Source organism: Mustela lutreola, chromosome 14, assembly GCF_030435805.1.
Source record: "Mustela lutreola isolate mMusLut2 chromosome 14, mMusLut2.pri, whole genome shotgun sequence".
Taxonomy (NCBI): Eukaryota; Metazoa; Chordata; class Mammalia; order Carnivora; family Mustelidae; genus Mustela; species Mustela lutreola.
Genome location: NC_081303.1, coordinates 70,197,670 through 70,217,034, shown reverse-complemented (window position 1 = coordinate 70,217,034; position 19,365 = coordinate 70,197,670). Strand labels below are relative to the sequence as shown.

The 19,365-nt window shown below is 48.1% G+C and overlaps 1 protein-coding gene across 1 annotated transcript; it reads right to left on the bottom strand.

Annotated features, from left to right (window-relative positions):
• Positions 1–670: 670 nt before the first annotated feature.
• LOC131814889 (low affinity immunoglobulin gamma Fc region receptor III-A) lies at positions 671–6,597 on the bottom strand. The gene is made up of 5 exons (XM_059146339.1): positions 6,452–6,597; positions 5,828–5,848; positions 5,225–5,479; positions 2,795–3,049; positions 671–2,052 (listed from the first exon to the last, which is right to left on the bottom strand). Exons 1-5 carry the CDS (start codon positions 6,489–6,491, stop codon positions 1,874–1,876), a joined length of 750 nt encoding a protein of 249 aa, XP_059002322.1. The 5' UTR covers positions 6,492–6,597; the 3' UTR covers positions 671–1,873.
• Between the last annotated feature and the right edge of the window lie 12,768 nt (positions 6,598–19,365).

Genomic DNA, 19,365 nt, shown 5'->3' with positions numbered 1-19,365 from the left:
TCCTCCAGAAATGACCCCGTGTTGTTCATCTCTCTATCTTCGGCACCTAAACCCAAGCTTGGTACTAAACCGATGTGAGTTGAAGATTTTATTTATTTATTTGAGAGAAAGAGAGTGAGAGCGAGCGAGCGAGCGGGGTGGGGGGCAGAGGGAGAAGCAGACTCCCCGCCGAGCGGAGAGCCTCAGCCAAGGCAGACACCAACCTACCGAAGCACCCAGGCACGCTAGATGTGAGTTGGCCGTCTGGGGTTTCCTGATGCACTTGCCTTATGTCTGGATCTCATGTAATATTCAGACATTAAGTTTCAATCGTGTTGGGGTATAGCTCATAACCCACACAATGAGACTGACCCTATGCCTCTGTCCAGGCCCCTATCTCTTTCCTGGGGGTGTCTTCTCCTGCCCACCACCTGCAGGGAACTGACCCTAACGGCCACCCACTTGGCCACCCACCTTCCCATCCCGCACCACCTGTAAAAGTCCCTTCACCCAGTTGCCTCAGCAACATTGGTGAGTCCACAACTGGTTCGTTCATGTGAGCTGTGCAGACATGATTTCGTTATCCAAACTCATCCCTGGTAGATTTTCAGACAACAGAAGGAAAAAATGGATTTTACCATGTGGGTCGTCTTATCACGTTTTTTCCTTCTTCAGAGAGCAGCCAGCAAGATCTTGTTCAAAGCTTTATTAGAATCAGGAAATGCTCTGTTGAAAGCTTCTAATACAGAAAGACAGCTAAGCTTTCTCCCACAGGTAAGGCTCATGACCCCACTCCCCAAATCCATAGTCACTGACCGGCCGAGGGATTTCCAAGTTTCAGAGTTCAGCACAGCAGAGTCGAGTACATTTCGTATGGTGCATCCAGCACTTGCCCGATGAATAGTGTGAAGCTGGAGCTATATATTAAATACTGAAGCAGAAAGTGGGCAATAGTCCCCTCATCTCCTCTCCCTAATTCCTACTATCCTGGCCCACACAGGTCCTCTCCCCCGGCCCATGGTCTCCCGAGCAGCTCTCATTGGCTCTTTCCCATCATGCTTTCTCAGTTCAGACCCAGAGGGATCTCTGTTCACTGAGCTGCTTCTGTGGCAGCGATGTGTCTCTCCTTCCTATGGACACAGTTTGTTCTGTGCTCTCTTTTCCAGGACCCTCCCATCCCTAACCCGTCTGGGAGCATTTTCTACTCATGCCATTGAGTTCATGATTCATCATTAAGTACTCACACGCTGTCCCAGTTCTGACAGGGGCTCCCCCCAAAAATCAACTCTACATCACCCCTGTGATTTTTCTGTACCTACACCGCCGCTCACGTTCTAGGAAGACAGCGCAGGCCGGGGTTTCCCCGGTCCGTCCTGGACTGCCTTGCTCTTTCTCAACCACTCCCTTCGCTGGTTGTGCTGTTCTCCCCTAGACTCTCAACAGCCCCCACAATCTGTCTGGAAGGGTTTTTAGGGTGCCTAGAAGGCAACCTGTCCTGGAGCAACAGATGTAGACCACTACCCAGCTGGTCCTCGGCCATAATTCTCTTATCTCCTTATCCTATTATTTAAGAACAAGTTCATATATCGGGTCACCACCCAGAGTCGGCATAGTGGCTTTGCTGTGACAGTCGGGCAGAGAAAGTATCTGGGTAGCGTTGAGACTTCAAGTCTGAGTACTGTGCCTGCTTGCTGAGGCTTCATGGTTGGCCTCTGAGATCACAGACCTTTCCTTTCTAGCAGAGACCAAGAGAAAATGGAGTTGAGTGGCGGACCCTCAGCCTAGACCCTGAGGTGTGGTTTTCCTGCTGCTCCCAGAGCTGCCTAGTGGGGAGGATGGGATTGTGAGTCCAGAAAGAGGCTCAGAGGTGCTGCTTTTACTAGCCTCATTTGTCCTAAGGGTCCTGTTTCCAGGAGACTTTGCTGTTTTCCCAGGCCCGCTTTGAGTTATGAAAGTGTCTCTGCATAGCAAAATACAGTCCCGTATCCACTGCAAATAGGAGTGCCATCACCACGGCGAAAGGGATATGGGGCCAAAATGGGAGGAGTGCTGAGGTAGACGGAACCGGTGGACCTAATGGGAGAAGAAGAGGGGGAGGAAAATGACGGTTGTTAAGGCAGGAAATTTGGCATCTGTCCAATTCTTTTGTTTTATCTAGTGGTTAAATAAATATAAAGGTCTGTGAATCTTTGGTGTGATCCTAGAGACCCATTAACGCCCCTCCCCTTTCCCCCACTCCTTTACAATTACTTCATCTGTAAAGGCGATAACCTCATACCGTTGCGGTGAGGGGTCACTGGGATGGTCATACTGTGTGTGTGGAAAGAGGCACTTAGCACAGTGTCCAGCACACAGAAAGGTGCCCGATAAATGTTGTCTCGTCTTTGTTACATTACAGAAAGGGAACTTGAGATTCAGAGAGACTACTGGTTTACCCGCTGTCACGTGGTTAATGAACAGCAGAGCCAGGACCCAGTTTCTGTGGTCTCTCTGTGAGCATGCGAGCGGTGCCCACCAGGTTGGCTCTTGGCTAGGACTTGAGGCTTGGAGAGGAAGGCGGGCAGGCGAAGATGGGTCAGCAGTGTAGGGACACAGAACCTTGGGGACATGGTTTGATTGGGGTAAGGAGGGACAGGTGTACTTATGGGGCAGGAAATGTGGCTTCTGTTCATGCCAAGTCAAAGACAGCCCTGAGAACCCCTGGTCAAAAAAGCCTATGGAACAGTCCAGAATCTCCTCTCTACTCGTCTTCACAGCGCAAATGCAGGCTTCCTGCCTGGGGATCCCAGACCCTCGAGGGCTGCACATCTCTTACCTTGAATGATGATGTCCACAGCCTCTGAAGACTCATTTCTCTTCCCGATAAGCCCCCTGCAGAAGTAGGAGCCATTGTGTTCGCTTCTTGCTGCTGGGATGTAGAACTCAGAATTACCATAAGAAAATTTTTTGCCTCTTCTATTCTGGAAGTATTGGACATTCCAGACAGGCTTGTTCTTCCAGCTGTGGCACCTCAGCCGAATGGGCTCCCCCTCCTGGAACACCCGCTGAGGGGTCTGGAGCAACAGCCAGCCTGAAAGACACAGAGACCACAGGCTTAGGAGGCTTCAGCGGGAAGGGGACACTCAACACCCAGATCCTAGGGCGTCACAGAGAGCCGGCCTGGGAGCCATCCCTGCAGAGCTTGCTTTGGGAGAATGCCCACGGGACCCTGCAGGAGAACTCACATCACATCAGGACTTTTTGTTGTGTGGGGCAGAGGGATGCACATATCAAACCATAAGGGTAGGGCAGAGGGTCTAAGGGAAGAGGGTTGGGGGAAGCCATCTGCGGGGTCCTTAGGGTTGCCCTGGGGTTTGCTATGACAGGTAAGGAGCAGCCACCATAAGTTCTAGGTCAAAGAGTAAAAATTGCATTTGAAAATGATGATTTGTGGAGCACTGAAGGGTGGGGTGTCTCGGTTGGTTGAACGTCCAGCTCTTGGATCTGGCTCAGGTCATGACCTCAGGGTCGTGGGATGGAGCCCGACATCGGGCTCCGCGCTCAGCATGGCGTCTGCTGGAGATTCGCCTCTCTCCCTCTGCCCCCTCAACCCATGCACGCACATGATCTCTTTCTCTCAATAAATAAATAACTTAAATTTTAAAAAAGAGAGAGAAAATGATGATTTGCTCCATTAAAGGAAAGGTAGAGGGGCACTTGGGTGGCTCAGGGGGTTAAGCGTCTGCCTTCGGCTCAGGTCATGATCCCACGGTCCTGGGATCGAGCCCCACTTCGGGCTCCCTCCTCGGCGGGGAGCCTGCTTCTCCCTCTCCCTCTGCCTGCCACTCCCCCTGCTTGTGCTCTCACTCTCTCTCTCTGTCAAATAAATAAATGAAATTCTTTAAAAAAATAAAGGAAGGGTAGACTTCAGAAGGAATAGATAGTTGTGGGAATAAGGTCATTGGGTGTGCCCTGAAGTGGCTACAGAAACTGCGAAGCACAACTCAGAATGAAAGTCAAGGAGAGGAAAGAGGGACCTGACCGGTAGTGCTCACGGGAGCTGGTCCTTTCTCAAGGGCCCCAGGGCCTCCGCGAGGCCAGCTTCATGACTGAGTACAATCTTCAAGACAGAAAATCCTATATCACCAGGACTGTCTTGCCACGTAACCGGAGTTCACCCCGAGAAAACACAAAGTCATGGTCAGGACGCTGACCGAAATAATGAAAGATGGCATTGCAGATACATTTTAAAATGACACAAGAAAAACATTCACGAGGCAATGCTGAGTTAGAAAGACAAAATACAAGAAACGGATAAGCAGAGAAAAAAGAAAAAGAAAATGTGTTCACACATTAGCAGGACTTTTCCCCGAGTGACAGGACTACAGGCCATCTTAATTTTCTCCCTTTTACTTTTCTATATTTTAGAAATTGAGCCCAATTATATTTTAGAAATTTAGAACCCAAATATATTTTAGAAATTGAACCCAAATGACTTCGTAATAAGAACAGAACAGTAAGGACACCGAGGTGGCTCAGTTAGTTAAGCAGCTGCCTTTGGCTTGGGTCATGATCCCAGGGTCGTGGGATTGAGTCCTGCATCTGGCTCCTGGCTCAGAGGGGAGCCTGCTTCTTCCTCTCCATCTGCTTATGCTCTCTCTATCTCAAATAAGTAAATAAAATCTTAAAAAAAAAAAAAAAAAAAAGACAGACAGTCAAGTATTTCTCCTGGTAAAGTTAATGCTTACGGTCACATCTTAGTACAGTCTTTATTGATGGGACTTCAAAGCCAGCTTCTACACCACTGAAGTTTAAGTTTGAGTTGGCCCTGATGTGGCCCTGATGGGGACAGAGAGGTGGAAAGGACCTTGGGCCGCCCAGCAGGGTTTGGAGGGTCACTTAGAACATGTGCATCTGAGAGTCAGAAGGAGGTGGAGGTCATATGGACAGATTCATTAATTACTCAATAAATATGAGAGAGCATTAAGGGCACAGCCTGACCTTCAGGTGACGCCATTCCCTGGGGTACATTCTATGGGGACGGTGATTGCGGGACTGTGCCCGGCAAGAGTCCTGGGTCCCTTAGGCGCCAGCTTAATTGACATTTGGCCTAAGGCCTGCCTGGGGGCTAAGACTATGATGGTGATGTAAGTCAGGGGGGCCGTAGGACCTCTCATCTCAGTTTTAACCCCCAAGACTCAGCGCTTCTCAAGTCTTCCGTTTTCACGATTTATTGGTGAGTCCCCCTTCCCCTTCACCCACTCACCCACGTGGACTTCCAGCTGCACGGGGTCACTGAGCTCGGAGAGGCCTGTCTGGCACCTGTACTCGCCGCTGTTTTCAACGCTGGCGGCTCGGATGAAGTAGCTGGTCTGACTTGAGATGAGGGTCCCATTGTGCAGCCAGCGGGCGGAATGGTTCCCAGAGGGATTGGCCCCCTGGCATGTGAAAGTCACACTGTCCAACGTGAGGACCCTGTTGCCTGGAGGGTCCGAGACCACCACAGCCTTTGGGAGGTCCGCTGAGGAGCCAAGAGAAGGTGGGTTAGGGCAGGGAGGGGGGGGCGTCCTACACTGGCATTCCCGGGGAGGCTCAGAACCAGAGAGAGCCCACGTTGGCGACTGTGCCTTGGTCAGTGACTCAGACTTAGAGCATCTTGGCTTCAAGGGACTTAGCCCTATTTCTGGCCTCTCGCTAACCTGAGGAAAATGAACCAGAGAAGCCTAGGGCCAAGCCCGACTGTCCTGGGCAAGTGCCCCCTGACACCCCGAAGCCAGCAGTTTCCCATGCAGTGCAGATTTCCCGAAGTTCCACGGCTGTTACACTGCACACCTCCCTCCATCCATCCCAGACCACAGAGCAGACTCACCAGCTTGCGGGCGGGCAGAAGCTGCAAGACAAAACAGAAACAAATATTGAGCAGACGCGTAGATCAGGCAGCTGGAGTGTGGAAGGAGTGTGCGTTGCCCTGCCAGCCCCTGCCCTGAGAGTCCCCTATGTCACCAAGAATCAAGATAGGTATGGCGGCTAGCTTTCCCGCTGCCTGCCTTCTGGTCACCAGCGTCTATGCCTCCTGTCCTGCTTCCCACCCACACCCCTGCTTTCAGCACCACTCCGTTCCTCCTCAGGCCCTACTCAAACGCCCAAAACAAAGGTACAGACCGAATTTCCCTGAATCAAGAGACAGAACTTCGGGTCCATCTATCTGGTCCATAGTCTTCAGTGTACAGATAGGGAAACTGAGCCCCAGCAGCATGAAGTAACAGAGACTTTCCAGGCCCCCTTCGCCTTCTGGTTATACCCAAATCTGAGCCGGAGTTCTTGTCTCTAGGCCCCAGTGGTTTGTCCTGGGAGCTCCAAGGCGACCTCTCTGTGCCGTGCCGTAAGGGGGTCCTATTCCTTGGTAAGGATACCCTCCCTGGCCTGAAAAGTGGGCCCTGCTGAACACAGGGCCTCTGGAGCTTCTCTCTCAGCCCCAGGGACTCTGACTCACCTACAAGCAGCAGAGCCGTGGAGGGCAGCAGCTGCCACATGCTGCCACATCAGAGTGAACGAGTCACCGCAGATACACTGAGCCCTTGAGGGACACAAGCAGCTCCCTTGAAGAGAGGAAGTAAATAGTCTTTCTCCCCACCCCCCAGCTCATTACTCTCTAGGTTCCTTTTCCCAGAATGTCATCTGATTTCTGAACCAGAATTCTGACAAGTGAGCCCCACCATAGGGCAGGAAGGGTAAGAAAAAGGTCTGGATGAGAAGCCGAGGTGGCGCGTGTGCCCCTCCTCCCCCGTAGGGATTCAGTGACACAGAGTCTGTGAGAATGCTTCTCGGTACATCTCAAGGTATTTCCCCCCACCTATGGATGTGCATCCACTCCGCAGCAAAAACAAGATATCAGGACCCTGGGGACCAGACTCAAGAGGGGAGAACGTTCACTGAGCGATCTCTGGTTGTACCTCAGAACTTGCCACTGCCTGGACCGGCTCCATCCAGCCAGCACTCACCTGCGTACTTTTAAATCTGCAGGTGCCAGAGAGCGTCCCGCCCTGCCCTCGAGCGTTATCTGCACCAGCATATTTTTCAAAATTCAGAATGCATGTGCCTCGGGATCTGCAGTGCACTTCTTAGCATGAATTTGACCAAGAGGTTCACATCCTCTGTTAAAGGAAACCCAGGCAGTGGAGGAGGAATAGGGCCCTGGGGGGGGGGGGGGGATGTCACCGGTTGCAGGGAAGGAGGAAGGGAGGGAGGGCCGCGGGGAGGAGAGAGCAGGAGCCCTTTACCTTCAACCCACCATTACCAGGGCTGAGCTGAGTCACGGCAGCTCAGGTGAGCTCGGCCCTCAGGGGCCCACTGGGTCTGGGCTAGCCTGAGCTCTTTGCTGGAAAAGGTGGAGGTGCTGTGACTGGGAACCAGTTCTGTGCTTCCCAGATGCACCCCTCCTGCCAACACATGCACCTCTGTACCCTTCCCCTCTCCACTTTGTTTAAATCTAGGTTGTAGGCAGAAAATCAAAGGGCTCTGCTTGGCTGTTGGGCTCCTGGATAGCAGGGACAGGTCTCACTTGGAAGAGCTTTGGAAATGGCCAGGAGGTAAGCAGCAGACAGATGTGACGTCTGGCAGCAGGAAAGGGGAGGAGGAGCAGGCACAGGTGTCTCCTGACCACTGCTTGGGACCAATGCCCCTGTCCACTCCAAAATCAAATAAAAACCACTTCTCAGGATTTCATATTGCTTTGTTTTGCTCCTAGTAGAGATCATTGGTGCACCCCTTAATCTACCCACTTCTTGTGGCAGCCCCTCCCCCATAGTTAGCTGTCTGGTTAGGGTCCAGTTGGACTGGGAACCAGGCATCCCTTCTAGGGCTACCTCTTTTTTTTTTCTTTTTTCTTTTTATTTTTTAAAGATTTTATTTATTTATTTGACAGACAGAGATCACAAGTAGACAGAGAGGCAGGCAGAGAGAGATGGAGAAGCAGGCTATCTGCTGAGCAGAGAGCCCGATGCGAGGCTTGATTCCAGGACCCTGAGATCATGACCTGTGCTGAAGGCAGAGGCCCCAACCCACTGAGTCACACAGGCGCCCTCTTTTTTTTTTTTTTTAAATATTATATTTATTTATTTGACAGAGAGAGGGAGAGATCACAAGTAGGCAGAGCAGCAGGCAGAGAGAGAGATGGGAAGCAGGCTCCCTGCTGAGCAGAGAGAGCCCGATGTGGGGCTCCATCCCAGGATCCTGAGATCATGACCTGAGCCAAAGGCAGAGGCTTTAACCCACTGAGCCACCCAGGCACCCCTCTAGTGCTCCCTCTTCAGAGACGCATGTACATCCAGCAAAATCCAGACCAGCATCTGAAAACGTAAAGCCCCATGCTACAGCACAGGATGCTTCTCTGGGTAACCGAGGCCCGGAGCGTGCCCCCACCCCGGGGCTGAAGGAGGACTCCCCACCCCACCCCTGCGCTCTCTGTTCTTCACAGTTCTGCGTGGTTTTCTTGCACGTGGCTCGCGGTCCGTGGCATTCCCTTTAGTTTGCCTTCTCTGCAGTTTTATGGTCTCCTCTGACTCATCTTCTGTCTGTGATCTTCACGTACAGGGAGGAACTGTTAGCTGCAGAGGAAGGAGGGAGCCCCAGGAGGACCGTGAGAGTGGGGAGCACTCTGCAGGTTTTCATAAGGCTTACTGAGCCAGCCTCCGCTTGGGCGTGGGGTGGTAAGGGCTAATTTTATGGGGTAGCTAAAAGGCACGGTTTTTAAAGGACAGATGTTCTTGGTCTAGCTCCGCTATCCTTTCTTTTTTCAAAAGACTTTATTTATTTATTTGTCAGGGAGAGAGCACAAATGGGGAATGGCAGGCAGAGGGACAATCAGGCAGAGGGAGAATCAGGCAGAGGGAAAAGCAGATTCCTTGCTGAGCAAGGAGCTCCAGGTGAGACTGGATCCCAGGAACCCGGGGGTCATGACCTGAGCCAAAGGCAGATGCTTCACTGACTGAGCCACCCAGGCACCCTTCCCCTCCCCCTTCTTTTCTCCCCGTACTTTCTCTTCAACACTGAAATGCCAGCCACAGCACCACGTTCTGAGATGACCAGGCCCAGTTTTCAACCCCCTGGGACTCACACCTGCATAGGGGGAGACCAGCAGATAAGCACTTGCAGTGCCATAGGGACTATGAGAGTATTTGCAAAATTCTGTGTGTGCATAAAGAAGGCATCTGTGGGACGGGTCCACTTGGGAGAGAGAACACTTTAATTGGATCGCAAAAGATAATTGTATGTTTGGTAGGAAAGTTTTGAGAGAAAGACATTTCAGGCAAACAGAGAGGCATGAGCAAAGATGGGTTGAAGTAGGCTGGCGTGTTTGCGAAGCTGGGGATAGCTCCCCCAGATTAGTGAGAATCACAAAGGAGAAGCACTAGCTAAAGGGTTAAGGATGGGGCGCCTGGGTGGCTCAGTCGGTTGGGCCTCTGCCTTCCACTCAGGCTCAGGTCATGATCTCAGAGTCCTGGGATTGAGCTCGGCTTTGCTTGGCTCCCTGCTCAGCAGCGAGCCTGCTTCTCCCTCTCCCTCTGCCTGCCGTTCCCCTCTGCTTGTGCTCTCTCTCTCTCTCTCCCTCAGATAAATAAAATCTTAAAAAAAAAAAAAAAAAGAAAGAAAAAGAAAAAAAGAAGTGCAGGCTAAGAGCTGACGGCCTTTCTTGGTGACCCGAATGAAGTTATGAAGTTGTGACACCCCCTATCTCCTTACTCCCAAGCTTTGCTTTTCCTTTGTGGTATCCTCAAATTTCAGGAAGGTCTTTGAGGGCAGGGAATCTGTTCCTCTTGTTTATGTTGTATCCCTAGCATTTGGCACAGTGCCTACAACATACTTGGCACTTAGTATCTATGGAGTGATCATGAAGGACTTTGTATGTCATGGTGAACAGTCAATGCCTTCTTAGATTCTCTCAGAATAATTTTTATAGACTTTAAAAGCAATCATCAACATTTTGAGCTGGGGAGGGGCATGATCAGTTTTACGTTTTATACAAATTACTCTGCTACCAGTCCAAGAAATAAATTGGAGAGGAGAGAGAGCAAAGGTGGAGGGAAAAGTTGGGCAGTTACTTTAACAGTGTAGCCAAGAGGGGACTCCCTGTTAAAGAAGTGGAAATGCAACAGAAGCCTCTAAGAGACTTGTGAAGAAAGCAGAAAGGACAGGATTTGGATGACTGATTGGCTCTGAGTGTCACGGAGAAGGAGGGGTCTGGGCGATGATCTGGTTAGCAGGAGGATGGTGGTACATTTCATGGACGTAGGAAGTAAAGGAAGTGGAGCAGGCTTTGGGGGGGAGATGATGATCTTAGCTCTTGACATTATTCAGCTGGAGGTAGTTATGATCTTAGGTGGAGATTCTAAGTAGGCAGTTGGGTATATGACCTGGGAGCTCAGAAGGCAGGGCTGACAAAAGATAAGATTTAGAAGGCATCAACATGCTGTTTTAAACTTTTGATAACAGGTTTAGTCCTTTTCCTAAGAAAAAATGCAAATAAATATACACATAAATTTCCCTATAACTTAAGACATGTCATATGAAGCCCATCCAGAGAACCTAGGTTCAGATACAGTATGGGTAAGATCTCTCTGACTGTCAGACTCTTGAGTGAGAGAAAAAGGGGGAGGTCCAGTGAGGGAAGGAAGTAGAGGAGATGGGGGAGGGGCAGGAGAAGAAGGCGAGCAATGGCAGAAACTGGGCACACAGCACTTCTGCAGGGTGTGAAAAGGAAGAACAGCTGACAAAGGAGATTGTGTAGGAGGGGTTAGAGAAGAGGGGAGAAGAGGGAAGCCCAGGCAGCAGAGACCTTTAAGGAGGCAGAAGTCAACAGTGTTTAAGTGCTATAGAAAGTTCAAGAAGTCCTCTCAACATGGGCTTCTGGGAGCTCTTCGTGACCTTGGCCTGAACAATTCCAGGGGCTGGGCTGGGGGAGAAAAACTCATGACTTTGGGTTGAAGATTGAACAGAAGTGAGAAAGTGATTTCATCAATTACTACTATTTCTGAGAATCTCCATTATGAAGGCATCATGGACCTTGGTTGAGGCTGTCCAGGATCCTTACCCACTGCCCTTCATATCAGCATCTCATTTTCCCTTGAAGAAGCCCCCACTGTGAGTAGTCTTAATAGAAAGTGGTGACTGGTTTCTACTACATAAGCCAAGTGGGCCAGAGCCCCCTTCCCTCCTGCCTTGGGCCAGCGTTATGTGCTAAACTGTGTCTCTCACAAATCTGTATGTTGAGGTTCTAACCTCAAGTACCTCCGAGTGTGACCGTATTTGGAGACAGAACCTTGGAAAGGCTGTTAAGTTAAAATAAAGTCATTAGGGTGTGTCCTAATCCAATATGACTGGTGTCACTACAAGAAGAGAAGATGAGGACACAGAAAGGCACGGACCAGACCGGAAGGCCATGTGGCGACACAAGGAGAAGATGGCCTTCTACAAGCCAAGGAGAGAGGACTCAGAAAAAACCACCCTGACAATACCTTGGTTTCAGACTGTTAGCCTCCAGAACTGTGAGAAAATAAATTTATGTTCTTTTTTAAAGATTTTATTTCTTTATTTGAGAGAGAGAATGAGAGCAAGAGAAAGAGCATGAGAAGAGGGAGGGTCGGAGGGAGAAGCAGACTCCCCACAAAGCCCGGAATCTGACGTGGGGCTTGATGCCGGGACTCCAGGATCATGAACCGAGCCAAAGGCAGTTGCTTAACCAACTGAGACCCCTAAGCACCCCAAAATTCTGTTCTTTAAACCACCTGGCCTGTGTTACTTTATCATTAGCAGTCTGAGCTGACTCAGACCAGAAGCCAAGGACCGGGCATGTAATCTAGGCTTTGCCAACTTCTGGAATGTTGAATCCTGAAAAAGTGACACTTATTACTTAGAAGGGAGGTCCATTCACAAGGGAAGGAGATGGTTGGCTGCTGGTCGTCCAGCAGTGGAGAGACCGACCTGCCTCCAATTTCCACCTGGGGGATTCCTTTCCTTTCCTTAATACACCCAGATTCTGATACAGTCGCTTCCAGAGCCCGGAGTGAGATAGGAAGGAAGGGGAATGAGAAGACGGCAGCTAGAGCGATCAAGGAGAGTCAAGGAGATTTTGTTTTGTGTCAAGGGAAAGACTTGAACTTCTCCACAGGCCATTGGGCTTTCTTAACGGCCAAATGGTGAACGGCTATGGTGAACGGCTTCACTTTCCGCGGCCGCCCACTAGCCAGAATGTTAGCGTAGGCGGTTAGGTAGGTTCTAACAGGAGACCTGGACATCTGCAAGCAGCACCAGGAGAGTCAGAGGCCTTCTCGGCAGCCCGCCACCAGAGCCGAATCAAACCAGACAGCACTCCCCCCCATGCCATGATGGAAACCCCTGACCAAATAAGGAAGAAAAAGTGCAAAACCCTGCTTCCTGCCCTAAAGTAATGAATATTCCACCCCCTAGTTAACAACTCTCAGAAAGCGCTAGAAACTCAACCCCAGCGGCTAGCAGCAATCTTTTGAGCTCACAGGCCCTCACATCTCTAGAGGCTACCTTTCACTTAAAACAACTTTCCCTTTAGGTTGCTTGCTTGTGTCTGTCCTTGAATTCTCTCTCTTGAGGCGATCGAGAACTTTGGTGACATCTTTGGGACAGGCTGGGTCGAGGGTCCAAGGCCTGGGGTCTCCCCAGTTCACCTGGCAACAAGAACAGTTATAAGTCCCTTCCCTCCCCCAGTCAAGGGTAGGAGGCACAGATCCATCTCTTGGAGAGAATGTCAAAGAATTTGTAGCCGTGTGTCAGTCCTGCCACAGCTAGTGACTTTGGTAACTTTCGGAGGATTTCCTGATCCTTTGAGGTTACGGTGATTAAAATGAAATCTTTATTATTATTATTTTAAGATTTTATTTATTTATTTGACAGAGAGCACAAGCAGGGGGAGCAGCAGAGGGAGAGGGAGAAACAGACTCGGGGCAGAGCAGGGGGCCCAGGGCAGGACTAGATGCCGGGACCCTGGGATCAGGACCTGAGTCAAAGGCGGACGTTTAACCTACTGAGCCACCCAGGAGCCCCTAAAGCAAAATCTTCAAAATAGAGAGTCTCCGTGTATACATATTGGAGAGCGTAGAATGGAGGGAAGGAAAGAATTTTCATCTTATTCAAGAACAATCACAGGAAGAAGGGAAGTGGTTGGTATTAACTGGAAAGAAGAAAGCCAGGCAGACAACACGGAACCCTTCCTTCCTCTCTCCCAAGAGTCTGGGTACGATTATGGCCACGAGAAAGCGGTGTACCTCATGGCATTTTCCCAGCTCAGCCCTGTAGTGCAATTGCTGAAATATCCAGGAAACAAGGACTTCTTGAACTCAGATCCATAGTAATCTCTGAGTCCTCTGCAACTCAAAAATTGCTAGGACTCCGTTGACTTAATAAGCAGAATACGGTGTACAATGAGGGAATGACACTACCCAATATCCATCCTTCTTCCTTCCCAATACAGTGCTGATTTGGTTCAGGCGCTCAGGTCATCCCACATACAGAGGTGAATCCTGACTGGCCTAAAACAGGAGGGTAGAGCTTTCTCCTGGCTCTTATTGGCTAAGGGAGTGAAGAGGGGACATTGTCCAAAAGATCCAATTGGGCAGAAAGGACTGGCTTTTATATGTCAGATTTGGGCGGAAGGACATCTCTCTTCCACTGGACATGAACAAGGACTCATTATGTCTCAGGTTTGGGGGCAGCTCTTGGTAAGACTTTGAGGGCAGCCAGTATGAAGCCAAAGCCATACCACCCAAGAGGGCAGAGAGGAAGGGAGGGGAGGGGTAGAATGTGGCCTCGGTGATATCACCGAACTTTTGAGGCAACCAGGCCAGATTTTTATAATCTGAGGTACATTTCCTTATTGTTTAAGCCTGTTTAAGTCAAGGCTTGCTACTTGGGAGACAAAGGCATTCTAATGGATACATAGGTTATTTACAGAGTACCAACTAAAAGGATACAAAACTCTCTTTCTGGAAAGAGCTACTAGTGAATAGGAGGCCAGGAGTTCTAGACCAAACTTATGTGACCCAGAACAAGTCACCGAATCCCACCAGGTCTCAGTCTCTACAACCAGCAGAGAAGGTGGCCTCTGTGTTTGTTAAGATGCTCTTTGATTAGGGGTACTGGGTGGCTCAGTGGGTTAAAGCCTCTGCCTTTGGCTCAGGTCATGATCTCAGGGTCCTAGGATGGAGCCCCATGTGGGGCTCTCTGCTCAGTGGGGTCTGCCTGCCTCTCTGCATACTTGTGATATCTCTCTGTCAAATAAACGAATAAAATCTTTAAAAAAAAAAAGAAAGATCTTCTCTGATAAGACAGTTCTGTCTTAATGAATGTTAACTACAGGAAAGATGTCTCCTTACTTTTCAGTAAGCATCACTGATCCAAAAAAAAAAGAACAATGAAGGCCCAGAGAGAGGAAAAAGAAATGTAATTCCCTTTTAAAGGAAATAGTCTACTTGGTCATTTTATTTATTTTTTTTTTTAAAGATTATTTATTTATTTATTTGACAGAGAGATTACATGTAGGCAGAGAGGCAGGCAGAGAGAGAGAGGAGGAAGCAGGCTCCCCGCTGAGCAGAGAACCCGATGTGGGACTCGATCCCAGGACTCCGGGATCATGACCTGAGCCGAAGGCAGCAGCTTAAACCACTGAGCCACCCAGGCACCCTACTTGGTCATTTTAATAACGAAATATAGTAATCTCTGAACTTGAAATACAATCGATATCAGAGTCATTTAATAAAAATGATTCACTGTTAAACATCCAGTAAAGTGAGGAAAAGAAACAGAAAAGGAAACTGGCAGAATCGAAGAGAAGGAGGTGGCGGGGGACCAGGCAGAGAGTGAGACACAAGGAAGCAGAAGGTAGAGAAAACCCTGGAAAAGTAAAAGGTAACAGGAGAGGTACCTGGATTCATAGACCCCCCGAGTCTCGAATGTAGTTGGAAAACATGCACAGCACAAGACATGCACACAGAAGTCTGGGAACAGATACGTGTGCAGTGGCACATACAGGGGTGGTTGTGGGGGAAAAAGAAAAGTCAACTCCAAACAACAGGAAGCCATAGATGCAGGGGCTGGGGGAGAAAACAACACAGAAATAAAATTGGTTTTGTGGTGTGACTTTAAGTGACGGCCTGTTTACTTTGGCTGTGCTCATTAACATGATATAACTTATTGACATTAAAGAAGGTTCTAGAATTTTGAAATTCTCTGCTAGAGCAACTTATAAATGCCCTGCCTTGGTATCCCCGTGAGAACACACTTAGAGTCCCCCCCCCCCCCCCTGCCCCGACTTGCAAACATTTAAAGTTAAAAGAAGTGTTGATGGTGTGGTTTTGGGGGCCAAGGAGGAAGGAAATCCAGGTTTCGGTTTCGGTAGGACTATGGCTAGCTGTCAAGCCACTTCTCTTCCCTAAACGCCTGTTTCTTTATTCCTCAAGTGAGGTAATGATTATGTCTAACTCCTATCTTAAATAGGCTGGCTTCCGAGGGTAATTTGTAGACATGGCAGAATGCAGTAGACTTTGTCTTCCAAAAATCCTAAAGAAAGCCATCGGGCAACTTTGGGGAACTAAAGGAATTTTCTAGCAGAGCTAGCAAATGAGTACCTCTAAGATATAAATATTAATCATAAAACCTGAACTCATACTTTCACTCACATGCAAACTAGTCAGTATTCAGGAAAATAAAAGGTAACACCAAGAGAAGGTTTGGAAAGGAGATGGAAAAGCAGTTTGGTTTCGTTACTCGATACCATCTCTCTGGAGATGAGGGGTTTGGAGGCCTCAGCAGGAGCATGAGGAGAGCCCAGAACCAGCCCTGAAGATTCAGTCCTTGTCCCTCTCACCAGTATTTGGTCGTTGTCTGCTTTAAACATTTTCTGTTTGAAAATGTGCACATGAATCGATAATATACTCTTGTTACTAAATAACTGAAGCGCTTCAGAAGTTAATAAAACAAAAGTGAAAGTGACTCTTAATGACTTTTCTCCCTTCCCTAGAGGAACCATGTAGAACGTTGTGTCCTTCCCGAACTTGCCCTATGCATTCATATTTGTGTGAACACATAACCATCTACACATCTCTATATTCTGTTCATTTGTTGCAGATACTGTTTACATATTGCATTATGAGATTTTTCTGCCACTGGATTTTTTATGGTAATTCCACATACACACAGGCCTACACTACACAACATTTGCCACATTTTTTTTCATTGGAGAAAAAAAAATGTTAAATATTTTCAAGCGATGTGTGGAAAGGAAGAGACAGTGTTACTCCTTTGACTTGGATTCTTAAAAGGCTCAGGTCATTATCGGCACCAGAACAGGGACCCTCACTCACCTGGAAGGAGACGCCCTGCTCCCCAGCCACTTCTCCCTTGCTAACAGAACATGAGTTTGTTGGGACAGATGGAGGTCAGACCTCTTCCCGGCCTCAGCGAGTGACCTCTGGTTCATGTAAGTCAGTACTTCTTGTATCTGAGCTGCATCAGGGTCATCCGGAAGGCTTGTTTGTTTTTTTTTTTTAAAGGCCCCCTCTCCCTTTTTTAGTTTTTAAATTTTATTTATTTGACACTGAGAGGGAACACAAGCAGGGGTAATGGGAAAGGGAGAAGCAGGCTTCCCGCTGAGTGGGGAGCCTGATGCTGGGATCAGGGCCTGGGGCCCAAAGCAGACGCTTAAAGACTGAGTCACCCAGGCCTCCCTGGAAGGCTTGTTTAAGTACAAACCAGTGGGCCTCACTCTCAGATTTTCTGATTGTGCTGGGCCTGGGAATTTGCATTATTCTTTCTTTTTTTCCTTTTTCTTCCTTCCTCTCTCTCTCTTCCTCCCTCCTTCCTCCCTTCTTTCCTTCCTCTTTCTCTCAGTTTATTTATGTAGTTTTTAGTGATCGCTACACCCAACCTGAACTCATAATCCTGTGATCAAGAGTCCCTTGAGTGACTCGAGTCTTGAGTCACTCACAACGGAGCCAGTCAGGTGCCCTGAGTTTGCATTTCTAGTAAGTTTCCAGGTGATGGTGGTCCTGCTGGTCCCAGAACCCACTTCGAGACCCACTTCCCTTGCGCGAGGAAAGGAGACTCCCCGTTTAGCACGGAGCGTGAGGCAAAGCTTGACCTCACCACCCTGAGATCGTGACCTGAGCCGAAATTGAGAGCTGTAAGTTTAACCGATTGAGCTGTCCAGGCGCCTCTTGCAATCTTTTTATTAAATTAATTCCAGTATCATCAACGCACAGTGTTATATTTGTTTCAGATGTGCAATAGAGTGATTTAACGATTCTGTACGTCACTCAGTACTCATCACCTGTCCTCCCCCAACTTCCTCTCTGGCGACCAGCAGTGTGCTCTCTGTAGTTAAGAGTCTTGCTTGGGTTAGGGTTAGGGTTAAGGTTAGGGTTAGGGTTAGGGCGGTGAACCTTAAGGAAGGCACGTATTGTGTGGAGCACTGGGTGTGATGCAGAAACACTGAATCTTGGAACACTGAAAAAAATAAAATTAAATTAAAAAAAAAAGAAAATGGGGTTTCATCATTTTTACTTGCATTTCTTTGATTACTATTATGGCTGAACACTTCCCATGGATTGTACTGGCTGCATTTCCTCTTTTATATTTCTTTTCTTTCTTTTTTTTTTTTTTTAAAGATTTTACTTATTTATTTGACAGACAGAGACCTCAAGTAGGTGGAGAGGCAGGCAGAGAGAGAGAGAAAGGAGGAAGCAGGCTTCCTGCGGAGCAGAGAACCTGATGCAGGACTCGATCCCAGTACTCTGGGACCATGACCTGAGCTGAAGGCAGAGACTTTAAACCACTGAGCCACCCAGGCACCCACCACTCATACTTCTATTAGGTGGGAAGTACTTAAGACACACTCTGGCACACTCAGACATTTAAGGTCTGTTTATCCAAATGTCTTTGGATGTCTGTTTGTACACCCGCCCCTGCCTATTGCTCAGGACTCTGTTTTTCTCTTTACACTTGATCTTAGCCAAAAGGCAGAGAAGCAATCTCTATTTTTCTCCTTGACGGCTTGTATAATAAAAATACCTCTTTGGTGGGGGGGCATAAGTAAAAAAAAATTTTTTTTTCAAAATTTGCTGTTGGTGGTTTATTTTGAGCTGATTTTGGTTTTGTATTACTCAGAAATTTTATTTATTTATTTTTTTTAAGATTTTATTTATTTAACAGAGAGAGATCACAAGTAGGCAGAGAGACAGGCAGAGAGAGAGAGGAGGAAGCAGGTTCCCCGCTGAGCAAAGAGCCCGATGCCGATGCCGATGTGGGGCTTGATCCCAGGACCCTGGGATCATGACCTGAGCTGAAAGCAGAGGCTTTAACCTACTGCGCCACCCAGGTGCCCCTACTCAGAAATTTTAAAATGTAAAAGTTTTTCTCTCCTTCTATCTTACACCCCAGGCTTAGAAATCTTTTTCTTCCTTGAGGGAATTTGATCACCGTTCAGTTCTATTATAGTCTGGGTTTCCAATGGCTTGTTTCTTCTGGCTCACCCTGTGGTCCTTCTGAAATATATTTGTGAGTTTTGATGTTTGTCTAACAGCTTGCTTTATTAAGCTCCCTACTTCAGAAGAAACTGTGGTTAGAAACACACAGCATCGATTTACCGCCTTAACCATTTTGCAGTGTACAGCAGTGTTTAATCTGTTCACATTGGTATACAAAAGGTTTCCAGAATTTTCCCATTTTGTAAAACTAAAACTCTTTATCTGTGGAACACTAATTCTCCCTTTTTTCTCCCCCAAGCCCTTGGCAACCACCTTTGTACTTTCTGATTCTATGGTTCTGATAACCTTCGATACTTCTTTTCAGTGGAATGGTACAGTATTTGTCCTTCTGTGACTGACCTTTTTTGCTTAGTTTAATGTCCTTGAAGTTCATCCATGAGGTAAAATGTGAGAGGATTCCCCTCTTTTTAAGGCTGCCTAATATACTACCGGATGTGTATGTCACATTTTCTTTAGTATTTGTCTCTCTCTCTCTCTTTTTTTTTTTTTTTGTTTTTTTCCCCCACTATTTGTCTCTTAATCTGTATTTATCTGGCCATTTGTGTTGTTTCCATGTCTTGGCTCTTGTGAATAATGCTACAAGGAACACAGGAGGGCAGATAAAACTTTACAATCCTTTTTTGGATTCTTTTGCTAAGGTGATGGTGGTGGGGTTGAGATATTTAACAAGGAGAACTAGCAAAGTTAGATGTGGATTACGAAAAAGAGGGTGGAAGCCACAATGATACCCAGATTTCTGGCTTAGGAGATGCCTTTTCCTAAGGTAGGAAATATGGAGGGAAGGAATTTAGGCGGGATGGAGCTGGGGGAACATGGTAAGTCTAGGTTTGGAGACTCT